This window comes from Marmota monax, unplaced genomic scaffold (genome assembly GCF_021218885.2).
Source record: "Marmota monax isolate L192 unplaced genomic scaffold, Marmota_monax_Labrador192_F-V1.1 WCK01_AAM20220418_F8-fsc00051, whole genome shotgun sequence".
NCBI classification, from domain to species: domain Eukaryota; kingdom Metazoa; phylum Chordata; class Mammalia; order Rodentia; family Sciuridae; genus Marmota; species Marmota monax.
Genome location: NW_026695202.1, coordinates 8,113,319 through 8,133,291, shown reverse-complemented (window position 1 = coordinate 8,133,291; position 19,973 = coordinate 8,113,319). Strand labels below are relative to the sequence as shown.

General features: G+C 42.4%; 2 protein-coding genes across 7 annotated transcripts in view; both read right to left on the bottom strand.

The window, feature by feature from the left end:
* Tom1 (target of myb1 membrane trafficking protein) overlaps nucleotides 1-2,364 on the bottom strand; it is a 31,379-nt gene extending 29,015 nt beyond the window's left edge. For all 3 annotated transcript variants that reach the window (XM_046429516.2, XM_046429517.2, XM_046429518.2), the window contains exon 1: nucleotides 2,208-2,364. In XM_046429516.2, coding sequence (XP_046285472.1) covers nucleotides 2,208-2,259 — 52 coding nt within the window. In that variant the 5' untranslated portion in view covers nucleotides 2,260-2,364. The remainder of the gene's footprint in view (nucleotides 1-2,207) is intronic.
* A 3,140-nt stretch (nucleotides 2,365-5,504) lies between these two features.
* Hmgxb4 (HMG-box containing 4) overlaps nucleotides 5,505-19,973 on the bottom strand; it is a 32,457-nt gene continuing 17,988 nt past the window's right edge. For 3 of the 4 annotated variants that reach the window (XM_046429520.2, XM_058574150.1, XM_046429522.2), the window contains 6 exons: nucleotides 16,353-16,434; nucleotides 15,349-15,413; nucleotides 14,058-14,163; nucleotides 13,251-13,420; nucleotides 8,124-8,246; nucleotides 5,505-7,655 (listed from right to left, as the gene is read on the bottom strand). In XM_046429520.2, coding sequence (XP_046285476.1) covers nucleotides 7,611-7,655; nucleotides 8,124-8,246; nucleotides 13,251-13,420; nucleotides 14,058-14,163; nucleotides 15,349-15,413; nucleotides 16,353-16,434 — 591 coding nt within the window. In that variant the 3' untranslated portion in view covers nucleotides 5,505-7,610. The remainder of the gene's footprint in view (nucleotides 7,656-8,123; nucleotides 8,247-13,250; nucleotides 13,421-14,057; nucleotides 14,164-15,348; nucleotides 15,414-16,352; nucleotides 16,435-19,973) is intronic. The other variant, XM_058574149.1, reaches the window with a different exon arrangement.

Genomic DNA, 19,973 nt, shown 5'->3' with positions numbered 1-19,973 from the left:
GGATTTGGACCTAAAGTGCCAGGGGTGAGCTGACAGCCGGAGATGAAAAATGGGATTCTTGGGTTGACTTCTGACATCAGCCTATAAAACATACCAGGAAGACTTATAGTACCTGCAAAGAAGAAGGCTGTGTCTACCTTACCGATTACTAAGGAGCTGGGCTTCTCTTGACCATAGGCTGCTGCCCTGGGATGTTCTCCTAAGAAGGGGGAGTGCCCTGGAAGAGTGTGCAAACCCATGGGCATGTCCTCCTTTGTGGGGGATCCTTGTGTGGACCTGCGGGGCCATGGCGGGAGGCACAAAAGCAAGGCTGGGGTTGGACTCTGGCCCCAGGAGCTGTGAGACCCTGGCAGGGCTTCCTTGGCTCTGACTTACTTTTGGTGAAATGGGAAGCAGCAGAAGCTCACAGGGTCACCATGAAGATGAATACCAAGGACCCCGGCAGAATGCTCTTTACTCTCAAAATGTCACTTTTCTACTTTCTTCCCTCTTGGTGCCAGCATCATGCTGGGTGCTGGGCGGCTAGATAGGTGGGGGGCAGTTCCTGCTCTCAAGAAGTCCAGCCTAGCTGAGACAGACATGTGCAGACACAAGAGGACAGCGGTGTCTCCGTGTGACGATGGAGAGCTCATGTTTCCACACACTTGCACTGCACAGGCGCTATCTGGGACTAGCCTGCTCCGCACTGACAGCCACAGCTTCAGGGATTCTGGGAGGCAGAAGCCTGGGAGAGCGGGAAGCAGTGACTGGACCTGAAGGGCCCAGGGAAGGCCTCAGGGAGAAGAATGAGTAGAACTGCTCAGAGAGGAAACAGGAGCAAACATTCCAGGCAGGGGGACAAGTAATCACCCAGGCTGTGTGTGGATGGTAGTCAAGTGCCTCTCACCCTAGTGGTATCATTAGAACCCCCTGTCCTCAGGGATGCCAGTCCTACAAGCTTTCTTCTCATGAGGGTAGTCGGTAGGCAGATCTGAGATTATTTCACTCCCGTGGCAATTACATAATCCTGTGGCCATTACCACACGGATGAGTCAGTAATAACATTAAGTATGGAAAGAAGGGCTTATCTAAGATGCCACCTTCCCAGTATGGATTTAAGTTTAAAAGTCATCAAGAAGACGAGAGAAATTCAGGGCCGTCATGGTTACTTCATGCAAGACAGGACCACACCCAGACTGACTCTTTAGTGTCCCTTTGGCCTTGGCCTGTGCTGAGGAATGGGCACCTAAGAGACCTACTGCCGGTGATCTCCAGGGATTCTCGATCCCCACTTGGTGGGTATCTCAGTAACAAAGATAAAAGTTATTAAGAATTTCTTTCGCATAGCCCTGGCCGCATGCTGGGCACTGCTTCTGGACCTCATGTTATTAACGAGCTTAATCTGCACAAGTCCAAGGAGGCAGGGATCATAACTCCCTAACGACTATGAGAAGCCCTGAGCACTGGGGCTCTGCCACATAACTCCGTGTACTGGTGACAGGGCGCGGAGACACTCAGTCCCGAGCGGGCCCGGAGCCCTGGGCTCCTGCGAACCGCACGTCTGGGCAGGTGCTCTCTGCACAGCCACTTGGGGGCCAGGGAGGCCGACCCGTGGTTTCCGAGATCACGCCAGCGAAGGGCTCTAGAAGCGGGGTCGCTCGGTGTAGCAGAAGAGGCCCGCGCGTCCTGAGCCTCGGGTCTGCGAGACCCGCCGGCCGGTATCCCTCAAGTCGCCTCAGGCGCCAAGCCCTAGCCTCCCAGGTCTAGCGAGAAGGGACGTCTAATCCCGCTCAGGTATCCACGTCCCGGCAGCGCGGCGAGCCAGGAAGCAGCCCGCAACAGTCTGGCAGCGGGGCCCGCAGGAGAGCACGCGCGGGAAGCAGTCCACCAACCAACTCCTACCCAACCACGCTGTCCCTTTAACCCCGAAAACTTTCTCCCTCCGCTCGGGACCCCAGCACGCGCACATTGGTTGAGCCGCGCCCGTCTGGACCTGTCCGCTCTCCTTTCCTATTGGCACTCACAAGCATCCATCCCTATGCCGGCTTCCTACTGGCCCGCGCTATTGTCAATCAAGGGTGGGCGGGGAAATGGGCGGGACGGCGACACGCCAGCCTTATCACCCTCCTAACCTCCCAGCGCAGAGACTGGGGACCTAGAGGCTCCCCGGGGACCAAAGCCGAGTGAGGAACACTGGGGAGGGGCTGTGCGGGGCTCCAGGGACTTACCGATGCGCTGTCCCACCGGAGAGCTGAACGGGTTCCCCAGGAGAAAGTCCATCGCCGCGGCTGCCGCTGCCACCAACCCCGGGAATCAGCTGACAGCAACCGCCAGCGCCGCCGACCCGTCACGTGACACGGCGGACAACCCGGGGGGAGGTGCCGATGGGGGCGGGGCCCAGGCGCCGAGCCACAGGCCCCGCCCTGACGGCGAGGCGGGCGCTCTGAGATCGACGACCTCGCCGCAGCCCCTCGGCGTCGGCGGACGTCACGCCTTCGGAGGGCTGGGGCGGGGCTGGGACAAGGCCCCTAAGCCACGCCCCGAGAGCGCTCACCTGGCTTTTAGGGGCGTGGCCTAAAGGTGTCAACACCCCTGGAAGACTGACCTGAAGGTTAAGGAGACTGTCTCTAGGCCTGGGACCTCGCGGAGACTACACACCTGAGAATGGGGCTCGCCTGCTCCCGCCTGATGATAGGACTTCTAACTGATGTCAGGTTTCCCCGGCTCCAAGTGGGCGTCCGCTTCACCTGCCTCTACTGAAGACTGACAGGCTAGCGAACACAGATGTAGTCACGAAAGGGCGCGGTGGCACTCTCTGCCATTAATTTACCTTGTGATCCAAACAGCGAGCTCATTTTCTCTGGATACTGGAATTAGATCAAGGACTCTTAACCAATTTATTTTATTTTTTTAGGTCACAGGCTCTTTTGAAAAATTGAAGAGAAAAAAAGACAGTGATCCAATTTTGCTTAAAATATCAGGGAGTTTAAAACCTAAATTAGGACTATGTTAGTCACTTCTGTGATTTGTTTTATGTATCACTTGTTTGAGCTGCCATGGGACCTTTTTTTCTGTATAAAACTGTTTTGAAGTGTTTCAATAATGTTCATAAGACTTGTAGACAAATGCCCTTCCCCCTACCTCGTTAGCTCCATGAGGGCTGGGATACTATGTCTGTTGGGATCCCTACAGTCGTCTAACACAATGACTAGCATGTCAACTTTTCAGTAGTGGTATTTGGATTATAAAGGGGGATGTGTACATTTAAGATGAATTTCATAAGTTACTTTCTATGTCTTTCTTTATTTAAGCATATTGCTTGGTTGTTTGGAGGATACCGAACATGAGATTTTGGATTCTTCCACTGACAACCTTAATATCCCCATACTGAATGGACTTGCTTGAAGTTCCTGTAAGGTTTATTCTTCGTGACAGAAAATCAGAAAAAAACCCAAATATGCCTAAATAGGAAGCAGAATTGTATTGATTCTGCATACTACATAGCTATTAATACAGAAAAGGAAATATGTCAATTTTATCAAAACAGTCGATAGGGATATAAATGACAAAAGTTTAGTATAATATTTATTTAGCTGTAGATGAACGAACACACAGTATCTTTATTTATTTTTATGTGGTGCCGAGGATTGAACCCAGTGCCTCACACATGCGAGGCAAGCACCCTACTCACTGAGCTACAGTCTCGGCACCCTGACCAAAACTTTTTTAAAGTGTGCTAATAAGAAACAAATTTATGGGGAGGGGGGATAGTAGAGGATAGGAAAGGCAGCAGAATACAACAGACATTAGTATGGCAATATGTAAATCAATGGATGTGTAACTGATGTGATTCTGCAATCTGTATATGGGGTAAAAATGGGAGCTCATAACCCACTTGAATCAAATTGTGAAATATGATATATCAAGAACTATGTAATGTTTTGAACAGCCAACAATAAAAAATTAAAAAAAAAAAAAAAGAAACAAATTTATCCAGTAAAAAGTCTGTTTTAGCTGGGTGCAGTGGCACATGTCTGGAATCCTAGTGCGTAAGGGTCTGAGGCAGGATTGCAAATTCAAGTCCAGTTTCCAGTACATAGCAAGGCCCTAAACAACTTACAGAGACTCTGTCTCAACAAAAAGGGCTGGAGATGTAGCCCTAGTGGTAAAGTGCCCCTGGATTAAATCTCTAGTACAACTCTGCTGCCCAAAAACCCCCCCAAAATCTGTTTCAATTTAAATTTTTTCCTTTTAGTGTTGTTATATTTTCTTTATTAAGGTAAAAATCTTTAAGTACCTTAAGACTGACATACTACATAAATGCAATCTATATCCTTTAATGTACTTTTGGAGAATAATCAAGATACACTGCCTCCAAAACTTAAAGTCAACAGAATAAGAACAGTGAAAGCCTGCTGGGCTTCTGGACAAGGATAAGATCTCATCTGTTTCTCTATAATCAGGACTGTAGAAAACAGGATTTGAATTTGAAAGTAGGTTGGGGTAGAAAGAGCCTAGGTTTTGGGGTAGCTGTACCAATGTTCTTATTCTTTTTTATTTTTTATTACATTTATTTGTATGTGGTGCTAAGGATCGAACCCAGTGCATCACACATGCTAGGCAGGCGCTCTACCACTGAGCTACAGACCCAGCCCCAGTGTTCTTATTCTTACTTTGCCATTTACTTGTGAAAAGTACTTTTCTGCATTTTTCTCCTCACAGACAGTAAAGGGGAATAACATTCAAAGGCTTTTGAGAGGATGAGGGGAGATGAAATATGCACGCCAGTCTCACAGTCCTTCCCTGTTTGACAGTCTGTTTCTTGCTGCTTCTTCATAAGATGTCGCCTTTTAAAAATTTCCTTGTGTGTGCGGCGCTGGGGACTGAACCCAGGGCCTTGCATGTGATAGCCAAGTGCTGAGCTATACCCTAAGACCTATTTGTGACTTTTAACATCTTATGTTCACACAGATTTTTTACCTTGAAAAGTCAAATTTCCATATAATCAATGTTTGTAGTATTACTAAACTTTGATGTCAGGCTGGCTGGCTGGCTGAGGCTTGGAGATAGGGAGGTGAAATTACTCTATTTTACAGATGAGACTTTGGAAGCCTATATAAAGGTTAAGTGACTTAGCCAACATCACTAAGCTCAGACAGTATTGAAACAGCATGAAATGTGTCATATTTAGTAAATTATACAGCTATGACCCTTACCCAAGATTGATGGATCTTTTCTTGAATTAGGCCAAAACCAATGTATAAAGTTTCATTGCCAATAAATACAGTCACAGCTATCAGAGTTACTGGTTTTGAAGTTTATAAAAGAGAACCAGAAGCTCTACAATATAAAAATTAATACAAAATACAGTAAGATATATTTTAGGAAAATGGTTGAGATTAGAAACTTGACCTCTATTCCATTATTTTTAAAAGAAAATTATAGTAGCGTAGAATATGAAAGAGGTTTTAATTTTGTAGCAACTATGATTAGCACAAATAGGGAAAAGACAGCTGAGACTGAACTACAAATATTAAAAATGTGATTTTTAATAATATAAGTACAAAATTTTATTTCTTTATACAACTGTAATGGGATTTGGATCAAACCACTAGAATTTATTTAAAAAACAAAATAAAACAATGATATAAAAACTGCAAGAAGGCCCGAATCCAAAGTTTTTCCTCTAATAGTACCAAATACCACAAGGTACAGATTATTATACAAATGTGTACAAATCTTAAATACAAATACAATAGGACTGGGTTTCGAAGGAAAACAAAAAAGTGGGTCCTCATTGGGATTTCATTCATGTGTACAAATGACAGTGGCAGGAGTGAGTTCTTTCTGTCCTACCATGTCTCCCTGCCCCTCCCTGATATCCTGTGTCGGAACAGGAAACTTGCACGGGACAGATGAGGCATGGCACAAGGTTCTGACACATGAAATCAAGCTAAGATTTCTGCTTCTCTTGATTTTAGTTCCTAAACATTCTGGTTTCTTTCTGTTTCCTGGATTAAATCTTAAAACTGCTCTGAGCTGAGAAAGGGACTAGGCAGCCAGATGCCTCTGGGAAGCACAGCCCTGTAACACTGGTGGAAGAAAGGAAGGAATGAATGGGACGCCGGCTGGCTGCACTGTCCCCAGAGGTCACTGTGATGCTGTCCTGCTCTGTCTAGGCCGGGGAGGAAAGCACAGTTGCCTCAGAGCTTGGTTTTGGCAGAGAATCTCACACCAAACAGAAACCACCCTGAAGTGTCCAACTGTCTTCTTTGCAACTGGGAAGCAGGTCTAGGTCTTTGGAAATAAGGGGAGCTGGGAATGGTAATGTTTCTTTTTATTTCACTTTCTCAACATTATTGAAGGCCATGAAGTTCTTTATAGAGAATTAGAATCCCAACATAATGATTCCTTTTTGAGGTACAATACCTTAAAATATAGGTGATTTAGAGTTTTTGGAACAGCCCAGAGGAAGGGAGGATGAAATAATAAATCTGTATCTTCCACATGCTGTTGCTGGTGGAGGCTTTTGTTATTAAATTATATATACATAAATTTACAGGATAAATTAAAATCTAAGAAATTTTAAAGAGTTAAATACACATAATTAAAATACACATTCACACACACACACACATAAATAAACCTACATGAGAATTGAGTACTTTTTTTGCAATTCACTTACATGTGGAACGCAGAACACTGTGTATCTGCCCACCAAGGGAACTGTTAAGATAAACCCAAGAACCACGCTGGACCAAGTCTACCTTCCATAACCACCAAGCAAATGAGCAGCAGGATTTCTGAGGACTTGGTGGCCAATCTAATGCTGCCAATGAAAGATACCAGTTCTTGGTTTTACAAACCAAATACTCTGGTCAGCTAAGAGAATACATGCAGGTCCAACGGTGGCACCAGCAGCATCACCCTCTCCAAGGTATTTTTGCTGCCAGGAATCGCACAACTCCTTGGCCTCTGCTGAGGCTGCCAATGGTACCAATGATTACGATAAAGTTTGAGACATGGACACTGTATAGTAGGACTTGGAATGAACCCCCTACTTAGTCCATCTAAGCCACTTTAATAGCCACAGTGGGAATGAGCTCATCACCTCCCACCTCCGACACTTCAGATTGAAAGCCTTTGTACTTCGGGTCAGCTGGCACCCTCCCATAATCTCTCTTATTATATGTCTGACTATTAGACAGGTAAGGCAAGTGGTCAGTGATGGGTCTGGAGGTACAAATGAGTTTGGAAAAAAAAATCACATTTTAGCTATCCATAAGGAGATGCACTTGGCACCCAGAACAAGCCCCCAGCCCCAAGATACACTGATTTTTAAGGCAGATTTACCCACCACAAGAGAAGAAAGATCCCAAGCCCATACTCATGCCAAAGATTCCTCTTGGCTAAACCTTTGCCATTTCATAAAATTATTAAAAGCAAAGTAGTTACAATCCTATGTATATATTGTACATTACATATATACAGATATATCTATGTATATATATATGTATAGATATAAAAATGTAAAACCTACACCCAGAGGCCAGCGGAGGGGTTTGAACAGTCATATATACACAAACCTATACACAGGGTAGGTGAGGCTTCTGCCCCAGGAGTCCCCGCTGTCACAGTCCAGGCATGATGTAAGCAATGTTGTCCAGCGTGTTTGACTGCAAAACAAGGAAAAAAGGTTCAGTTGAAGGGTACTTTACTGTGATTTCTTGAGATATGTTTCTTTGTTCAGGGAGAGAGATGAGACAGAAAAAGTGAAGTCAGAGAACACAGGGTAAGAATGATGATGGCATCCTGCTGTTTGCAGGAGCTTTTCTGCTGACTTCTCCCATTAATCCCAGTGAAAAAGAGAAAAAATTCCTGCACAGTATATAGAAGAGCAAATGGGAAATGCAGGAATTATAGCACCTCAAGGGCTAGACTTCCTCTCTCTAACGTACCAGTTTGGGAAATGGCATATTTTCTAGTTTCACTAAGCATAACATGCATTTGGTAACACAGAACACATTCCACGGGACGTGCACAATGAACCAGAAAGCCCTAGGAGTCTACCTGACAGCACCGGTTAAGGCAGGGCCTCTCTGATCTCCTAGAGGTCTGGCCCTAAAAGTCTAAGGAAAACTCACCAAGACTTGTTTGGGACAGCCATTCAATTCAGGTAGTTGTGTAGTCAGACATGCCAAGGGGCCAAGGGCACAGATAATGGAATCCAGAAGCACTGACAAACTGCCAGACACTGCCACCATGCCCTGAAAAGAGAAGACATTAACTCAAATCACACGCTTGATGCTCTCTCCATTTTCTGGTTAACTTCCTTCTGGTTTTTAAAATCCTGGACACTTCTAATCACATGACATGAAACCTACAGCATAAATGGAAAGTTTCTCCTTTAATTACTCTAAGTAGTTTAAAAGGATACTTCTTACTATACATTTTCAGGTTTTCTTTCTATATTCCTAATCCATCTTATCTTCTATGTGTCCTGGGAAAGTCACTTGACTCCCTTCTCCTGAACAGTGAAAAATGCCTTCCCTACTCCAGAAAGGTACTGGGAAGATCTGTGAGATCTGACATAAACTCCATGAATACAGCTCAAATATGATTACTATGAAAACCCTACAGCCCCACACAATATCATTTACAGAAGCATATAAGTACTTCTCTACAAATGTAGCCTTTTCTTTCTTTTTGTTGGGGAGGGGGGCTTGTTTTGTTTTGGGTCTTTACTTTTTTTGGCACTGGGGATCGAACCCATGGCTTTGCACATGTGAGGCAAGCACTTTAGCACTGAGCTACATCCCAGCCCCATGTGGCTTTTGATAGCAGGTAATATCATTCTAGGTTAAATTGTTCACTCTCAAAAAAAAAAAAAAAAAAAAAAAGTACACTTGGGGGTGCTTGGCACACACCTGTAATCCCAGCAGCTCCAGAGGCTAAGGCAGGAGGATTGTGAGTTCAAAGCCAGCCTCAGCAAAAGCAAGGCGTTAAGCAACTCAGTGAGACCCTGTCTCTAAATAAAATGTTAAGGGATGTGGCTTAGTGCTTAAGTGCCCCTGGGTTCAATCCCTGGTACAAAAAAAAAAATGAGTGCATTTGGTTAATTTCAAAATATGACATCTCATTTAATTCATATGATCTCTATAATTATGACTCAGAAAGATAAGAAGATTGCTGGCTGCAAATTCTACTTCCCAGCTCTTGCATAAATAATCTACTTTCATCAGAAGCACTGTGAGGATATGAAATCATCTCAAGAGGCAGCATAGGAGAGAATGGCTCTGAATTTGGACTGCCTGGGTCAAGATCCTGGCCCCACCTCTCATTGTTTTTGGTACCTGGGCAATTGCTACACCTGCAGAATGGACTGCTATCGGCAGATGGGGTGGAGATAATGGATGTGAAGTACCTGGGATGGTATCTGGTAGCTGATTAGTACTCAAAAAGCACCAGAAGTTACACTATTACTGCCAACACCTTCATCTCCAGAGCGGCATTTCTGGTTGCCTGCTGGGTCCTTCCCGTTGGCCATTCCTCAATTTCAACACACCATCAAGAACCGAACCCACCCTCCTCTCAGCTTCCATTTATCTGCCAAAGTCATCACCTTTCTCACAGCTGCCCTGTTTCAAGGCCTCATCCCTGGCTGACTCTTCCTTTCCCTCAATCCCTGTCTGACATCTCCTCTCTCTACTTTCTGGGGTGCAGTCCACCAAGAGGTTAAGAGCCTGCACCTTAAAGTCACTCTTTAAATTCAAGGCTCTGATTCAATACTTAGGGGCTGAACTCCAGAAAAGGGACTCGACCTAAGTTTCTGTTTCTTCTTTTGTAAAACTGGGGGACAACAACGCTACCTCCCAAGCTACAGTGTGAATTAAACGAACTAATCGACATGAAGCTCTGAACCAAGCCGGCTGAGCAGCACTGACAGAGTCTGACAGCGTCAGCAGGCAGCCGCATTGCTCCTGACCTGTGCCCTGTAGTTAATTATAGCTAATATTTTATGGCTCAGCCTGAGTGGATTCTAAGTCCCTTGAGGGCAGGAACCATAACCTACACATTTTAAAGTCCTCCTAATAACTACTGCTGTCCCACAGACAGGGAGTTGGGAGAGGCTGGAGGTGGTCTCACAGCAACTCATGTCCACTCACATGCAACCAAGTAAGCTCAACAAGCATCTGTTGAATTAAATTAAAATTTTTGTCATGTCTAAACTATTATAACTTCTCCCCAGTTCTGGAGTATTTTCATTTATAACTTAAAAAAGAAGATATTTTCAGAGAAAGCCAAATGGGGACCTCTGATTCCTGAGTAGCAGAGTGGAGACCTCTGTCCATGAAGACCTGCTGCAATTTGGGTTCTGGCCTTTATTTTCTACCATAAATACTGCATGATCCAGTTTTACTGCTAAAATGATAAAACATACTGTTTCAACTCCTTTTTTCAAATAAAACCTTCTAGGAACCCCAATATATAAAACAGCTAAAAGATCTGGCTAAAGTGGGGATGGGGGTTCAGAGCCTCAATGGGGCTCGTATCCTTCTCTAAAAAGACCCTGCGGTTGAGCAATGGAGGGATGCAGTGTTCTTGGATTGGAATGTCTCTCCAGGATCTCTGTAGGACCCAACCTGCCTATCAATCAAGGCTTACTCAGAATGCCACCCCCTTTCACAAGGCTGCTCCTGCCTTCTCTGACTCCCCAGTCTCCTACCTGCTTGAGCTAGCACAGGAGGGCAGACACCAAGGGAGCCGCAAGCAAGGCCAGCAGGGCTGTCCCTCTAGCTCCACTGCCAACAGTTGTATCAACTTGTGATATTCACTGACTTTCATGAGGTTTTAGGTATTCAGACTCTAAATTAGCAAACTATATAAATCAATGTTCCTTAAAGTTGTGATATATAATTTTAGATGGCATATAGATGAAGATTAATTATTATTACTTTTGAGAGACTGGGGATTGAACCCAGGGGTGTCCTACTACTGAGCTACATCCCCAGTCCTTTTTATTTTGAGACAGAGTCTCACTAAGTTACTGAGGCTGGCCTTGAACTTGTGATCCTCCTGCCTCACTGGGTGAGGTGCGCACCACAATGCTCAGTGAACATTATTTTGATAGTTTCACATCCATTATGATGTGCATTAGAAAAGAATTATAGCATCATTCTTGTGATTTCAAGGATACCATTATAAAAGCATAGACCGATTAAACTAAAAAGTAAATGATAGTATAAGTGGCACATAGAAATTGCAAAATTGTGAGAATATATTCTATTCAAGTAATAAAACTCTGGGGAAAAGTCAACTGGAGAGGGAATGGGGAATGACTCCCAATGGGTATGGGGTTTTTAGGCAGGCAGTGAAAATGTTTTGGAGTTGGATAACAGTGATGGCTTGCAATTCTGAAAATGTACTAAATCCACTAAATTCTGTATTTTAAAAGCATGAAATTTATGATATACGAATTATATCTCAATATAACTATTATAAAAAAAAAAAAGCAGACTAGAGAATCTGCAAAGTTCTTTTCCTTTTCTGGTTACAGTAGTTACCCCATATATGGGGTTTCCCTTTCCACAGTTTGTTATCCTCAGGGGTAAAGATGTGGCTCAGTGGTAGACCTAGCATGCATAAGGCCCTGGATTCACCAGTACTGGGGGCGGGGGAAGCAAAAGCAAAGCCAAAACAAATGAACCCCAAGACAATTAAAAATTTCAATTCCATGTCATTCTGAATAGCACGATGATATCTCTGTTCCACTCAGTCCTGCCCCAGAAGTGAACTGACCATTTGTTCAGAGTATCCACACTGTATATGCCACCCACTTGTTAGGCACCTCAGTTATCAGGCTGACTACTGTGTTATCAGTGTGCTGGTATATAGGGTTTGATACTCTCTGCAGTTTCTGGCATCTACAGGGGTCTTAGAACATATCCTCCACAGGCAAGGGACTACTGTACTATGTATATAACTTTCATTGTAACTCTTCATAGAAGCTAGTTTGTTTCAATTTATTACCTTTTTTTTTTCCTTGCTTTTTTTGTTTTTCAGGGCCAACTGAACTCAGGGTCTTGTGCATGTTAGGCAAGCACTCCGCCACTGAGCTAAATCCCCAACTGCTGTTTCAATTTGTTGATTATAAAAATGTTCTGTCTTTCCAATTGTATTGTAAGTTTCCTAATAATTGGCATACTGTGCCATTCAGATTTTCTATACCAAGTTCTTGGAAGAATGCCTAGGTATTCAAGAAATATCTGCCAAACTAAATGGAATTATCTGGGAAAACCTGGAATATGAAAAGTGCTTAAAACAAAACACTTTTACTTCTAACTTTTTAGGAAACATAAGAATGATTAAATATGAAAAACATAAATAAGGACCAGAGAATATATTCTGGAAATACCTTCAACCATTCACATATATAAGTCTCCACAAGAGTGTTTAAGTTCTTTTGATGTCTGCTGAATTTTTAGAAATTAGCCAAAGAACTCAGATAGCTTCATCTCTTGTGGCCTTTGGCATTTATTTTATTTACTGAATGATAATTTCACTCCCACAAAGAAGCAAGTGATTAGCTTTATACTTCTGCACTGATTTCTTAGCTTAAAAATGGCTTTAGTAGCTTAGATTGCTTTGCTGAAATGCCTTACGAGAACTGAAAGATGAACTACTATGCTACTGAGTTGGCTAACAGGCACAGTGGTTAGAAATTGAATACGGACATAGAAATGGAGCACGGCAGCCTCATAGGTTAAGCGATTTTGAAATTGAAGCTTAAAAGGACGAACTTCTCCCCTGAGCACACACCACTGTAATTCAAGGGCACTGTAACAAAGAGCTTGAGAAACTTGACTTCCCCCATTTGCTACCTATTCTCAAGGAAGAGGGACTTTTAATCCCCCATACAGTGTCGTCTGTCTACTCAGAACTTTGCTGGAAATGCACCGAAAAGTTCAAACTCCTCTAGAAGTACTAACAATCTGAAATGCAATGGATTTGCACTCATCTTTTACATAACATTTTTAAAGAATAAAAATTAGCTCAAGGGTATTCTAACTTCTTTTTGTGCCACTGGGTGGTATTAGTATAGTGACAACAGGTAGATTCCAAGTTTCTGTTACCATTGTGTCTTCTTTTCACTGTTTCCTGAGTGCCCGGCACAATCTAACCTCAGGGAAAAAACCTCAGGGAGTGTGTGTTGAGTGAGTGGGTCTGCACTGCACATCCAGCGTGGGTCCTGCTGCCGGCGCTGCACTCACCTCCGTCTCCTGCAGACGGTGTCCGATGAGGCTGAGAGACTCTCCCAACAGCTGAAGGTGAGCTGCAACATCGATGGGCTCTGTCTCAGGGGCTTTGGCTGGTGATGCTGGTAACAGCATGGTGGCTGGTGGGGACTTCTTTTGGGGTGACAGTACTCCCACAGAAGCAGCTGAGAACAGAGGAATTTAAAGAGAGGTAAAATTTGTGAAATAAGATAAAATTTGTAAAGTAAGTCTTGAACACCAAAAAAACAGTACTTTTGGTTTTTCCTTTTATGAATCATACCAACTAAAATCAAAACTATGGCCTGTGGACTAAATCTAGCCCATGATCACATTTTGTGTGACTTGGGGGTTAAAAATAGTTTTATATTTATAAAGAGTTGTAGAAAAAAACAAAGAATAAGAGGGTGGGGGTGTGGCTCAGCGTAGAGCACTTGCCTAGCACATGCCAGGCCCTGGGTTCGATCCTCAGCACCACATAAAGATAAATAAATAAAGGTATTGTGTTCAACTACAACTAAAAAATAAATATTTAAAAACAAAACAAAACAAAACAAAAAAACAAAGAATAAGTGACAAGAGAGTGCTCATCGCACATAAGGCCTATACTTACTTTCTGGGCATACACACACACACACACAACTGAATCTTTTTCCCCCCTCTGCCTATACTATTCCGTAATAATACCTGGGTATAAAGTTTTGCTTCTAATATCAGCTGCTTTCCCAATTTCCTAGTAAGGAAGCAAAATTTACATCACTTTAGAAGAAAGAATTTTCAGCAGGAAGGGGAAGTGGTCACTACCTTTGACTTTCATGGAACCTTCTGAGCTTGATGCTTTTCTTTTCACAGTTGTAGCTTCTGCTTTGTTCTGTTTGTGCTGCAGATACTGAGCTTTTTGTTTCCAAATCTGCAAGCAGATCAGTGTCCAATAGATTAAAACAAATTACAAGGACAAAAAAGTGAAATAGAAAGCAGTCATGGTGGAACAAAATGAAGAAAGGAACAGTGGAGGGCAGGTAGGGGTTAATGCTAACTCTTAAGCTAAAGGGCCAGTGAATTGCCTTTGGACTGTTGTTTGTATTGATGTTTACTTGGAAATCATAAATGTTCCTCAGTGCTGATGGTCAAATTTCAGTAGTGACTTGTAAACCTGTGGCTCAGTATAGTGTCCAGGTGGTTTAAATACTTCCTGTAACCTCATGGTTGACAAAACCAATAGTAAAACAAAAATGTCATGGAAAACAGCAACAAATGCTAATCTATCTGGGTGAAAACCAGCTGTTTCATCTAAAGAGTTGTACTTATTTTTTTTTAAAATGAGTTGTACTTTAACCGGCAGTTGTTCCCATACAATTTATGGATCACCCAACTGGAAAGTGACTCTGCATGATTAAGATATGAATTCACCATTGTCTTCTGAGCTGCTTGATGAGGATGGGGACCTGGAACCTGGCTAAGTGTGCTCCATGATTTTATTGTCTGAGGATGATGATCCTCAGTTCTTAGACAGGACTATTAGGTATTCATAGTAAAGGGCTTTTTGGTACTGGGGACTGATCTCAGGGGTACTTAACCACTGAGTCACATCCCTATCCCTTTTTTGAATTTTATTTAGAGACAGGGTCACACCGAGTTGCTTAGAACCTTGCCAAGTTGCTGAGGCTGGCTTTGAACTTGTAATCCTCCTATCCAGCTTCCCAAGCCACTGGGATTACAAAGTGCAGCCGGCCAACTTTAAAGTTTTTTTGGGAAAAAAAAAAAATCAAATAAAGTCACCTCCCTTTAGCTAACTCCTTGCCTGGAGTAACTTGGCAGCAGCACCGCCAGTGCCCCTTGCGTGCTAAATCGTTTTCCGTTAATTTGTGATTTTTTTTTTTAAACTTTATTTTATTTGTTTATTTTTTATGTGGTGCTGAGGATCCAACCTAGGGCCTCACATGTGCTAGGTAAGCGCTCTACCGCTGAGCCCCAGCCCCAGCCCCTAATTTGTGATTTTCCCCCCCACTATGTGTGGATGGATGGTCTGGAAGAGCTATACCATTTGGGAAGGCAAAAAGCAAAGAAAATTATATTTATAAGAAAGTATACCTACCAGTTTGTCCTTTTCTGGCAATTGTTTCCACACCTCAGCCAGTTTTTTACTAAGTTCCCCAAAATCTGGCAGAAGAGTTGAAAGAAAGAAAGAAAGACAACAATACAGATTAGGGCCAACTCAACAAAACAAAAGGCTGGTGGGAGCCAAAACCGAAAAGAGCATCCCACTGAAGTGACGCTGGCTCCCTCAGGAGGCCCCGGCCCTCGCGCCTTTCTTCTGCCTTTTCCTCTAGGAGCGGGGTGCTCTGGCCAGGAGACAGGCTCTAACCCTCCACATCTACTCTCTAGGGATTTATTCCTCAGGCATCTTTTTGGCGTCCTTTCATTGAACTTCACAATAGAAGACCAACCAAGTTAGGTTAAAGCAATATGCTACAGAGAATTTGATCAAAGATGCTACGTTTCTACCAAAATTTCTGAGATCAGAAGCCAAGAAGAATTTTCCTAGAGCAGTCCAGAAGTGTAATATCATCCTTTCTTTTGTATGGCCAAGTTTATTCTGTGAGACCTACCCAGGTCACCTCAAAGCAACCTAGTGGAGTGGGCAGAGCAGCTACTTTACACAGTAGACCAGGGAGGTTTGTAGGTGTCAGTGACCTGTCTGAGGTCCCTGCCCGCTGTTCTCTGCTCACTGGCTTCTAATACGAACACAAACAGGAACAGCATAGCTAAGTCACCTATTGTAACTCCACATGCAAGGACAGTTTAAGGAAAAGGTCAAGATAGAATCTTGGAAGTAACTGTGTATTTATGCATATACATATGTATTATACTTTATAACACTGATTTTACAAAGTTTCCCATTTTATCAGTTTAAGAGATATGTATAGAAAGCTCCTGTCTTTTATGCATAGGGCAAAATCTAAGGTGATCTGCAGATCTGAGGAAAAAAATGTGATTTGTGCTCTAACATTATGGGAAGAAGTTGCCTGCTGACTGGATCAATAAACTGCACTGCTTCAGAGACAAAGTGAAAAAACTTAAGATCAGAAATGTTCTTACCTATCCCTGGATGGTCAGCCACAATGGTTACACGATATTCTTTACAGAACACTTGATAGGCTGACATGTTCTTCTTTTTTGGCTAGTGCCACATAGAAAACAGAAGGAGGCAAGACTTGATTAGAATTCAAGTTTAAACTCAGTCTAGGGCAACAAAGTAGAAAGGGCACCTAAACTTTCTCATTCACAGAAAAGTTCCATATTACTAAGCAGAACTCTCTAAACAAGATATATATGAGGCTGCTGGGATTACAGGCATGCACCACCATGCCCGGGCCAGCCCCCTTTTTATGCTTTATTTTGAGCTAGGGTCTTGCTAATTCCTAGGCCTTGCTAAATTGCTGAGGTTGTCTTCAACTTGTGATCTTCCTGCCCCAGCCTCCGGAGTGGCTGGGATTACAGGCAAGTGCTACAATGCCCAACAAGATAATTAGTTTTTAACCTTTGTTGCTTTTCACTTAGGAGATAAGTCTCAGTTTTACTTTAGTAGGTAAAAACACAGGCTCCCTTACTTTTAGTTTTTCCATGTTGTTGCAGCTCCATGCTGTTTGTAAAGCCTTTCACTCTTCTGTCTACACACACTGCAGAGTTCTTTTAGAACTCAGGGCTGAGACAATCCTCACCTTTCCTGGGGTGTCTGTTTTTCTTATCTTTGAAAATCAGAACCACTTAATTTCCTTTTAAACTCTGGGGCCAGAAACCCAAGAGCCAAATCCATGTTCTTTCTGTTTCTCTAATGTTGATTTCCAATCTTGAATTTTCCTGATCCTGTTTTCCTATCATTTGAAGTTTATCATTATTTTATTGTCCATATTCCTGTGGTTCAAGGTCAGAAGTAAATAAATACTGAAGACAATGTATTGACAGTTATTGTCCAACAAACCTCTTTTGCTTCAACCCACTACTCTGTACACTTGAAGCACGTTTGTTTCTCACTGTATCATGACAATGCCAAAAGCAATGTATGGTTTTTGAGATAAAATCAAATAACCTTCAAAACCAGTTCAACAAGGCATATAGAAAACAAATGATTATACTACTACATAGTCCATTGTACAGCTTTCCATCGACTGGGGGAAAAAATTTAAGTTTTCCTACACAGAAAGGGACACTAGGTTAGATGTCATTCTAAATCTCTCATTTTGAGGATGAGAAAAAGTAAACTCAGAAAAATAGTTTTAATAACTAGCATCCAAGACTACTAGAGCCCACAGTAGTCCTGACTTAGGGTCATGCATTGTGGGAAAAGAAAACATACTTTTTGTTTGTTTGTTTTGGGTACTGGAGACTGAACCCAGGGGTGTTTTACTTCCGAGCACATCCTCAGCCTTTTAAATTCTGAAACACTTTCGCTAAGTTGCTGAGGCTGGCCTTAAACTTGTGATCCTCCTGCCTCGGCATTCTAAGTTGCTGGGATTATAGGTGTGCACTACTATGCTCAGTGGGTAAGATGCTTCCTTACAGAAAATGTTACTATTTAAGCTTTTTTTTTTTTAAGGTACTGGGGATTGAACCAGGGCCTTGTGCATGCAAGGCAAGCACTCTACCAACTGAGCTATATCCCCAGCCTGAAAAATGTTACTATTTGAAACAAAGAGTTATCACTTTATAATTTTTTTAAAATATGTTTTTAGTTGTAGATGGAAACAATACCTTTATTTTATTTTTATGCGGTGCTGAGGATCAAACCTAGTGCCTTCCACATGTGAGGTGAGTGCTCTACACTGAGCTACAACCCCAGCCCTCACTTTATAATCTTAATCTAACAAACTGAGATGTTTTCAATATGGCTTTCCTAAAAAAAAAATCAGACTTTACTCAACTGTAAGCATCAAAATAAAATGACTAATCTTCCTTCTCCTCCTATGAGTGCCCTTTTTAGTCTTGCAGTTACTACACAAAAGTAACAAAAATTACTTTGGGGTGGGGCTGGGGCTGTAGCTCAGTGATGGAGTGCTTGCCTAGCATGTGTAAGGCTTTGGATTTAATCACCAGTAATGCCAAGAAAAGAAGTTGCTAGAGCTGGGCGTGGTGGTGCACACCTGTAATCCCAGCGACTCCGGAGTCTGAGGCAGGAGGATTACAAGTTGAAGGCCAGCCTCAGCAACTTAGTGAGGCCCTAAGCAATTCAGTGAAACCCTGTCTCTAAAAATAAAAAGGCTGGGGGTGTAGCTCAGTAGTTAAGTGCCTCTGGGCTCAATCCTGGGTTAAAAAAATAAAGAAAGAGAGAAAGTAAGTTAGTTAGTTAGTTAATGGGAATTTCTGTTTGCCTTTAGAGTCAGATTTATGACCCCAAACCAACAAATACCACAGTCCTGTCTCATAACTTCAGAGTTGCATCTTGTTTTGAACAAAGCTTGATCACATACTGTTTACCTGATATAGTTCTTAATGTAATTTCCATAAAATAACTATCCTCAAATATTGTTTCCACAAAATAACTTTCTCAATGAAAAGCATGTGTGGTGGCTCTGACTTTAATTCCAAAAGGAATTCTGAAATCATTTTGTAGAATGGAAACATTCCTAGACACCTTCCAAAGCAATTGCATTGAATGTGATCATGTTTACTTGGAAAATTGTGGGATGTTTACTGAAAATTTAGTTTCAAAATCTTATGCTAATTAAAAAAAATGGCTTATCTGTATGCTTAACATTTACTGAAGTACAATAATCTGTACATCTCCAAGTCTTTCCCAACTGTAGAATCAAAGTCACTACCAAACATTGAGAACATTAGAGAGCCCGTACGCACGAGACTCTACAACTCATTTGGCCACAGCAGAAAACTTGCAGGAAAGGCATTTTAACAACATTTTCCCAAACATGATACAAGACTCTACAATGTTAATGTTCCTATTCACAAGGCTATCTATAGCTGTAACGTAAAGTTAAAACTACTTTTATAAAATTAATCACAATTTTTGGCCAGTATACTATATCCCAATTTACCTACTGAAGGGGATTTCCTCATACCTCTTATAAATTACTTTATTCTGTTATATAGAATAACTTACTCAGGGTGGTGGTACAATAAATAGTTAACAGCATGAATTTTAAGGCCCAGATTATAACCTCAGGAAGCTAAGAGCATAAACTGGAAACGCAGGAAATCTAAAGTGTAAGGCCCACTATCTCGTCTCAGCTACAGCATATACTGATTATTTAATATTGAATAAAACACATGAAAGTGGGTAGCTTTTCTGATATGTGATATTAAAAGTATTCCAATGGCAAAGAAAGAAAAGCAGAGACTAAAAAGAAATATTTCAAAGGTAAAAGAAAAATGTTACCTATTAAAGTACTCTGGCATTCATTTATTAATACATATTTACCAAGAGTCCATTATGTACTGGACATTGGGAACACAGCTAAGAATGAGATATAGAACATGACAACACAGACAAACACGGCATTTTAACAAAAGGCAATGTTATCATAGGGAAGATCCTGGTGCCATGGGCACGTGGATGGGCACATCAAGTCAATATGCCAAAGGAGAATTTGGAGAAGTGGAATTTAATTTAGACCTGAAAGCTGGGTAGAAATAGGCAGAAGAAGAGTAGCTAAGAATGTTCTGGGCAAACTGGGCATGGTGGCACATGTCTGCATTCCCCCAGTT